Genomic DNA, 9,874 nt, shown 5'->3' with positions numbered 1-9,874 from the left:
TCCTATTTTCCTGACGGCCTTCCGTAGGCGCTTCTGACTCTAAAAACTAAGCCCTGACAGCAATAGAAAATTTAATAATGAATCATATCCAGTGCACCAAAAAATAATAGCCAAAATAAAGTGAATTATTTCTACTCAAAAATGTGACGCAAAACTCCCTATCGCAGCACTACCCAGTTCCCGCGGGGTAGAAAAGCTCACGTGATTCAATGCGATGCGACGTTTCAAGGCCCTTTTTAGGGCCGTAGACCGATAAAATAGGCTCAGGATACGGATACCGATGGATTTTACCGAAAGTAACGAGTAACGATACGATAGTAACGAGTACTGGTTCACCGAGTAACGAATACATACGGGTACACAATTTCTCGTTACTTCTACAGCACTATTTTTCAGTATCCACTCATGTTTATAGGTTAAAATGCCATATTCAATATCAAAGTTATTTATGAAATAAAAACCTTATAAAATCTGATAAATCATTTTGTGTGCAAATTTTTAAATCTAAATCTCTTACATTAAATTATTTCTGTCTTTTAAATTACATCCCATTATTTATTTCAAAATAATTGATTAATGTGTTTGTACTAATATTTCAAATTTCTTTGAAGCACTTTTTGTGTCCTGAAAATGCGAATTATTTCCATAAAAAAAAAAAAAAAAGCAGGCATACAGAATAATTCATTTAATAGTTCATATAATCGCTTTTAACTTATTTCATGTCTAAATTTTCTACACAGAAATCCGCTGTCTAATTTTTAGTATCTTTTATTGGACGAAATTTTTCAAAGAGGAATGAATTAAAGGCTTGAGTGAGCAAAACACATCATTAAATGTATTCTAAGAAGTACAAAAAATTTCAACAAGATTTTGCCCCTCTCCCTTCAAATCAGTCATTTAAACTATTCAAACCGTTCAGGAAAAGGATAAACATTGCGAGCGAACATAAAAATCTACCCTTTTTTTATATATATACTTTAATAAAAGGAAATGTGTTCCTTCTTTTCATAAGAAAAGGAACCCATTTTCCTTTCTAAGCTTTTGAAAGTCGCCTACGCTTAAAAAATTATAAACTACGCCAAGGTAGAAATCCGCCTTTGCCAACTCAATGCGCATGCGTGGTTAATGTTGGTGTGAATATAGCTTAAGCGGATAATCGCACCGGTGGTGCGAATAGCATCGGCCACTTTATCGGCTTTAGCCAAAGAATATGTATTCTGTTTATAGACGTTCTTTGCGTACCGAGTTCCCGCACCTCTCTCTTCCCAGACCAGAATCACTTGCAACGTGAATGACCTTTGCGAGTAGTTCCTTTCTAGTGTTGCTGCACCACATGACCATTGATCAATGAAACATAAAATCTTTCCAAAATTCATGATGTAACCCTTCAAAATTGATTCTGGCCCTTTTCTGGGATAAGGTTCGGAGAACAACCTACTGTACATCAGAACAAGATGCTGCTGTTCATCAGGCAGAAAGACCCAGGTATTTGCTGCACAACTGGACAGCTGTTTATTTTTACTGCCTGTGTGCATATTAAAAACATTTGGTTCTGGTTAGACAGTCATGTGGAAGCTGTGTAATTAGTATTTTTTTTTTTTTTTTTTGTGTCTATATGTTTATGTGATTATGGATAGAGAAATTTTAGATAACTTAGTTACTGCCGTGTCAAATGGACGGACTGATATCGTGCGGACTCTTTTATCTATGTATGAAACTGGTAAGAACTCTCTTTTATAAAGATGTAACATGATTAAGTATTTATATATTAGTTGTTCGCTTTATGTAGTTAGGAGTCATCTTTGTAATGACAGAATTTAAAAAAAATGTATTGGATATTGTATAAATGTTACGTATTAGATTCGGTTTTCTTAGGCCATTCATTTGATATTTAAGGGGGATTTTAAGACGGTAGTTAGTGCATTATCCGAAAACTGCCATACTAAGCATATATAAATTAAATTTAACAAAATTAGCTGATTTAACATATTAAATCAAATTTAGTTTGTTAAATATAACTAATACAGTTAAATTCATTTAACAGAAAGGCATAATATTAACCATATGCAATTCAAAATTAGCTGGTTAAACATGCTATTTAAAATGATTGAATTCAGGTTGGTAGAAAAGCGTGAAGCATATATAAGTAAAGTTCAGCCTCCCCCAAAAGCTAGTATTATTATTGAAATAGATTTCTAATTAATTCTATTATTATAAAAGTAAAAAAAAAAAAAAAAAACATGTATACTTATATCCAGCAATGCTTTTATTTCTTTTTTCAGATTTTAATGGCCTTTGAAAAGGCTGACCTTTTTTTCAAAAATGTGTGCCATTAAGTAAATTACTGAAGACGTATTATCCTAAAAGGATATATTCTCTTATTGGGTCCAAAATTTTTATGAATGGACCTTGCTGTTATGTTTAACTTCACGCTGAAATAGGGATATGAGAATTTAATCAGATAGGTTTTTCTTATAAAGATTTTTTTTTTTTTTTTTTTTTTTTAAATTTTACTGTCATAGGCCACATGCTTGATTCTGTGGACTGGGTCCACGCCTGCCTAAGAATGACTATATCTGTCAAGAATCAGTCATAAAAGTTGTGCCCTTTGCCATATGCTTCTTAATTAGTGGTATCAGAATCTCCACTAATCTGTTGTTTACTGTGATGTTTCCGATAAAGGTAATAAACCTTCTGAGATGCACCACTGCAGACTAGCATCTGTCTCTGAGAACTTCCTTAATTAAATGAAAATAATTCCAGCTATTCATTTTAAAAAGATTAGAAAAGATAGCATGGAAATCAAACAAAATGATGGTAAACAAATTAATAAATTACATGGTCAAAGCGTGATGACCGATGAGGGTGATGCTACAATGAGCAGAATTATGAGCAGCAATCTAAAGAACCAAAAAGAATGTAAAGGGAATGGTTGTTACCTCTAAATAAGCAAATGAGTTGAATATCGGGTTTGAATGTTTGAACTACCACTGCTATTTTTGGTGCTGTTTATATTTACCAGGTTTTCTGCAGAAGTGCTTCCCACACTACATTCTAAGTTTCTCAACCATCCTGAGCTATAAGGTTAATTGATAGCACCTTTATATTCTGAAAATATTCCAGTTGGCTTTTGTGGCATTTCTGTGCTGGTAAAATTCATAAAACATGACATGAAAATTGTGCAGTTTAGCGTATATAGTTTGCATATGAATAAAATTAATGAAATGATAATTCAGAGAAATTAAAAGGAATGGTATCATAATTACAATGGTACATAAAATTTTTTTAGTGCAATTTGCAGTTGTTTCTAAGGCTGTAGGTCAATATGCAAAGGTGGCAGGCCGCAAAGACATTTCATTTTTGTTGCAGAGATTTTAAAATTTTAGTTATTTGAAGTCTGAGTTTACATTATTTTTTCACTTCTGTTAAAAATAACACACTAGAAAATTTACAAATGGAGCTAATTAAATTACAGTGTGATTGTATTCAAAGATATGGAAATATAGATTTTGTTAAATTTTATTCTTAAGTGTCAAAAAGTAACTGAGTTTGGAATTTTTGCACTAAGAATAATCACTTTGTTTTGGAGTACATTTATGCGTGAACAGCCTTTTTTTTTTTCCCAGGTGAAAATTTATGAGAAAACTCGGTATGACTGGTGAGCATCTGTAATCTGTGATGAAGATAATTTCTAGTAATTTCTTTCCACTGCTACAAACTTTATCAGTGTTGAAACACCATCCATTATCAAGAAAATTATAATATTTACATAGAAAGATGTGTATTTTTATTTATACATTGAAGAAAAATTTAATAAATGAGAAAAAGAGATTTGGGTTGATCTTTACATTATGGTAACTTGGCGTTTTTTTTGCGAAAATTTGGCGACCAACTCTCCTACAGCAACCCTCTATTTTTTTTTCCCCGCCGCCATTTTGTCTTCACGAAGTAAAGACATGTTTCTTTTCTTTTTATCTACTGAACACTTCTTCCAACAATCTACTAGCCGAATTACACTTATGCTAGAAATTTTCTCTAACAAAACTGCTTAATCATGACAAATATTCACTGCAAAATTGGGAAAAAGTGCACAATACCATACTCCTTACGCGTTTTTCAAAATAACACATACACATAAACCATGTACACGCCGACTTATTTTTACTTAAAAAAACATCCCAGAATTACACATAAATGGCATTGTGCACACTCTTCACTATATCCATGTACACTGCTTTTTTCTCATAAATTAGAAAAATTTCACGAAAATACATGACAATTTTCTGAATCTTTAAACCCGGTAAAAAGAACATATATGAAATTACCTGATCGCGAAAAAGTTTATACCCTTTCCAAATATGAACATTTCCACATATAAAATAAATAAAATATCCAAAAACTTTTACCTCTAAATCATCTATTATATTATACACGTCACCAACGAATTCATACCGCAAGCATTACAAATACTTAGTGTCAAATATTTAAATTATTTCCATGCATGTTTACTTCAACTTAAACGTATACCAAATTCCTACAAACATAAAATTCACAAAATAACTATCATTTAATTAAAATATCACTAAACCATGTACACGTCGATTATTTTTACTTAAAAAAACATCCCGGCATTGCGCACATTCTTCACTATATCCATGTACACTGTTTTTTTCTCATAAATTAGAAAAATTTCACGAAAATTCATAACAATTTTCTGAATCTTTAAACCCGGTAAAAAGAACATATATGAAATTACCTGATCGCGAAAAAGTACATACCCTTTCCAAATATGAACATTTCCCCGTATAAAATAAATAAAATATCCAAAAACTTTTACCTCTACATTATCTATTATATTACAAACGTCACTAACTAATTCATACCTTTACTTCATTACAAATGGTTACAAATACTTAGTGTCAAATATTTAAATTATTTCCATGCACGTTTACGCAAATTACTTTACTTCCACCTTACATTTAGAACAATGCATAAAAATAATATCCTCAAATAATTAAAAATACTAACTTACCTATTCTTCTTCAGAATCTTGATTATGTGTCGATAAACTTTTCTTATTTCTGTTTCAGGATCTTTAAAATCATAGTTAACACCAAGGTACCAGGTAAAATAAATAACTTAATAAAACATCTTTACATCTATCTCGCACAACCTTAAAGAAACACTTATTACTACTCCTTTCAATCCCACTAAATACCCATTTCGAATTCATTTTAGTTAGGGCCATGGGATCCATAAATTAACGAACACTGTTTCACACAACACAGAATAAAGGCAAATACAAAATTTCCAGATTTTTTCCCGATTTCCCCCCTTTTACGATTAAAGAACCGTAATTCGTCCATCAATATCACATGACATATCACATGATCTCTCATTTCCCTCACACAAAATAATACGTAATCGGAACTGAGTACTGCTCACATTATTACCAAAGTCCCAGGTAGTAACCTTTATCGCCTCCAAAATGTCGCCAAACTACCAGTTACCATATTGCAAAGATCAGCCGAGATTTGTTATTATTTATTTGCAAGTTTTGTTCCACTTGACATATTTTTTCCAATCTTTTATTAGTTTATCTGCATAATTAACTAATTTTTGCATTTGCTTATTTTTTTGTGTATGTATTTTTTTAAAATTTATCATATTCACTAATTGTATCTACTAATCTATGTAACTGTATAGAATGATAAATGAAAAGATTGTTTTGTAAGATTACTTATTAAATTCTAGGTTCAAATCCTCATGGCACAAATTTATCATGTGAGCAACTTTTAAGAGAATTATGCAGTGCTTATGGGACACTTCTGCATTTAGCTACGAAGGTAAAGTTATTTTTAATCAGTGTAATGTTCTGTTTTTATTTATTTATTTAGTATTTTTTTAACTTGAGTGTACGTTTATTCATAAATACTTTATAAAAATTAAAGGTTGATCTTTACATTATGGTAACTTGGCGGCGTTTTATTGGCGAAAATTTGGCGACCAACTCTCCTACAGCAACCTTCTATTTTTTTTTCACGCCGCCATTTTGTCTTCACGAAGTAAAGACATGTTTCTTTTCTTTTTATCTACTGAACACTTCTTCCAACAATCTACTAGCCAAATTACACTTATACTAGAAATTTTATCTAACAAAACTGCTTAATCACGACAAATATTCACTGCAAAATTGGGAAAAAGTGCACAATACCATACTCCTTACGCGTTTTTCAAAATAACACATACACATAAACCATGTACACGCCGACTTATTTTTACTTAAAAAAACATCCCAGAATTGCACAAAAATGGCATTGCGCACACTCTTCACTATATCCATGTACACTGCTTTTTTCTCATAAATTAGAAAAATTTCACGAAAATACATGACAATTTTCTGAATCTTTAAACCCGGTAAAAAGAACATATACGAAATTACCTGATCGCAAAAAAGTATTCACCCTTTCCAAATATGAACATTTTCACATATAAAATAAATAAAATATCCAAAAACTTTTACCTCTAAATAATCTATTACATTATTACACGTCACCAACGAATTCATACCGCAAGCATTACAAATACTTAGTATCAAATATTTAAATTATTTCCATGCACGTTTACTTCAACTTAAACGTATACCAAATTCCTACGAGGGCTATCCAGAAAGTAGATTACGTTTTGGAATAAAAAAATAAACAAAGTATAGGAAACAAATTTTATTATATACAGATGAAAGCCACACTCAAATACTACTTTTCTACATAGTCACCATACAAATTAAGGCATTTATCATAGCGATGTACGAGCTTGGAAATTCCTTCGTCGAAAAATTCGGCCGCCTGCGCCTTCAACCACTTCGTTACCTCTTCTTGCCTTCCATCTTGCACAAAACTTGTGGTAACTAAGCTTTTCGCTGATGATTTCGTGCAACAAACTTCGCGAAATTTGTGGAAAATTCAAAGAAAGTTCCGTTATTGTGAAATTTCGATTTTCACGGACTTTAGCATCGACTTTTTCGAGAAGTTCGGCGGTCACTATGCTGGGTCTCCCACTTTGATCTTCGTCGTGAACATTGGTTCGGCCATTTTGAAATCTTATGACCCACTGACGCACTCCACCTTCAGTGATAATGTTGTCCCCATACACTTCACGAAGCTGCCGATAGATTTCTATCGGTTTACAGTTTTTTGCAGTCAGAAACCTTATTACTGAGCGCACCTCGCAGCTCGCGGGATTTTCAATTAACGCAGACATTTCAAACCGTCACAGTATCTGAACGGAGCACAGCACGAACCTCTCACTAGCACGGCTAGATGCAGACTGAGCTGCGCAACGCTCTGACCCCAAGATGGCCGCGCTAGCCCCGCCCCTAGCGGACACAGACGGAAACGTAATCTACTTCCTGGATGGCCCTCGTACAAACACAAAATTCACAAAATAACTATCATTTAATTAAAATATCACTAAACCATGTACACGTCGATTATTTTTACTTAAAAAAACATCCCGGCATTGCGCACATTCTTCACTATATCCATGTACACTGTTTTTTTCTCATAAATTAGAAAAATTTCACGAAAATTCATAACAATTTTCTGAATCTTTAAACCCGGTAAAAAGAACATATATGAAATTACCTGATCGCGAAAAAGTATTTACCCTTTCCAAATATGAACATTTCCACACATAAAATAAATAAAATATCCAAAAACTTTTACCTCTAAATCATCTATTACATTATTACACGTCACCAACGAATTCATACCGCAACCATTACAAATACTTAGTGTCAGATATTTAAATTATTTCCATGCACGTTTACTTCAACTAAAATGTATACCAAATTCCTACAAACATAAAATTCACAAAATAACTATCACTTAATTAAAATATAATTAAATTCAAAAACACTACTTAAAATATAAATGAGCACATACATTAAATTAATAAAAATTACCTTACAATCCTAATTACTTTAAACTAAATCATTGCTAATAACAATTTTCCCAATAATACCAAATTCCTTTCCACCTTACATTTAGAACAATGCATAAAAATAATATCCTCAAATAATTAAAAATACTAACTTACCTAATCTTCTTCAGAATCTTGATTACGTGTCCGATAAACTTTTCTTCTTTCTCTTTCAGGATCTTTAAAATCATACTTATATTTCACAGCAAGGTACCAGGTAAAATAAATAACTTAATAAAACATCTTTATTTCTATCTCGCACAACCTTAAAGAAGAATAGTAATAAAGAAAGTAGATATAGTAATAAAGAAACATTTATTACTACCCTTTTCAATACCACTAAATACCCATTTCGAATTCACTTTAGTTACGGCCATGGGATCCAAAAATTCATGAACACTGTTTCACACAACACAGAATAAAGCCAAATACAAAATTTCCAGATTTTTTCCCGATTTCCCCCCTTTTCCGATTAAAGAACCGTAATTCGCCCATTAATATCACATGACATATCCCATGATCTCTCATTTCCCTCACACAAAATAATGTGTAATCGGAACTGAGTACTGCTCACATTATTACCAAAGTCCCAGGTAGTAACCTTTATCGCCTCCAAAATGTCACCAAACTACCAGTTACCATATTGTAAAGATCAACCAAATTAAAAAATAATATCTATTTCAACTTAAAATAAAAAATTCAGCTACATGAGACATACATTATTTTTGTATTTTTCCGTTAAAATAATACAATGCATTTTTGATACGCTTATTGGTGTGAAATCGACGGTTTAATCCTAGTATTCGGTGCACACGGGATTTGGCGACTTTATGATGAGCAATAAAAACGCGACATATACGATGAGTAGTAAACGGGTCATTCAAAGAATATATATAGTTATACATAGTATATACTATGTTATATACAAGTATATATATAGACATTCTTTGGATCATTTTTGGTGTTGGCGATAATTTTCAAAATCGCGCCAAGGCTGCACCGTATACTAGGATTTTACCAAATCGACTTCTTTCACAAAAACCTTTGGCTTAATAGTAATTCTCTCCTTAATTTTGTTTTATTTAATTTTTTCCCCTTTTAACTAAACAGATCCGGTCTTAGATATAGAATTGGGTTTAACAAAACTTAATTGTTGTCCGATAAATTGCTATTTAAATTCTGTTAACTTTTATGCAGTTCAGTTTTTAACAGAAAATCTGTATCAAAACTCCCATGCATGTTTCTGAAATGCCTGTCAATGTTTCCTTTTTTTGGAAGTGCCACACTTGCATGATGTATATAGCACACACATTTTACATTTGTAAAGAAAAACTGTTGTTCCCATTCTGTATTAAAATTGCATGTTTTTATTTTCTGAACGCTTGTTTTCGACATTGTACTCATCTTTTAAAACATGACAGATTACTATTTTTATTACAAAAACTCAATGAACACAAAATTGTCAAGCTGAATTATTGAAGAACTTTAGTAACTGCTAGACCGTGGAATGTGGACGTATTCAGTGCTGTGAGCAGTGAACATACGCATACTGATGAATCTGTAACTGAATGTATGTACTTAAGCGTCATCCTGTGCTTCCTATGAAGGTACATGTATTGTGTACACATTCATCAAATCATTTGCAGCTGATCTTTAGAATATGGTAACTGGTAGTTTGGCGACATTTTGGAGGCGATAAAGGTTACTACCTGGTAATAATGTGAGCAGTACTCAGTTCCGATTACGCATTATTTTGTGTGAGGGAAATGAGAGATCATCGGATATGTCATGTGATATTAATGGACGAATTACGGTTCGGAAAAGGGGGGAATTTGGAAAAATATCTGTAGCTGTATATTATTTTGTATTAAGCTTCATTGTGTTGTGTGAAGTA

At 32.2% G+C, this 9,874-nt stretch overlaps 1 protein-coding gene across 2 annotated transcripts in view; it reads left to right on the top strand.

Moving 5' to 3' along the window:
* Positions 1 to 1,493: 1,493 nt before the first annotated feature.
* The window catches only part of LOC118188987 (uncharacterized), a 116,171-nt gene continuing 107,790 nt past the window's right edge, over positions 1,494 to 9,874 (top strand). The window contains exons 1-2 of one of the 2 annotated variants that reach the window (XM_085823953.1): positions 1,494 to 1,720; positions 5,755 to 5,846. In XM_085823953.1, coding sequence (XP_085680079.1) covers positions 1,630 to 1,720; positions 5,755 to 5,846 — 183 coding nt within the window. In that variant the 5' untranslated portion in view covers positions 1,494 to 1,629. The remainder of the gene's footprint in view (positions 1,721 to 5,754; positions 5,847 to 9,874) is intronic. The other variant, XM_085823954.1, reaches the window with a different exon arrangement.

The sequence above is a fragment of the Stegodyphus dumicola genome, chromosome 9 (assembly GCF_044657685.1).
Source record: "Stegodyphus dumicola isolate Sdum_Otavi_A_Nest chromosome 9, ASM4465768v1".
Lineage (NCBI taxonomy): Eukaryota > Metazoa > Arthropoda > Arachnida > Araneae > Eresidae > Stegodyphus > Stegodyphus dumicola.
This window is presented reverse-complemented; position numbering and strand designations above follow the sequence as displayed.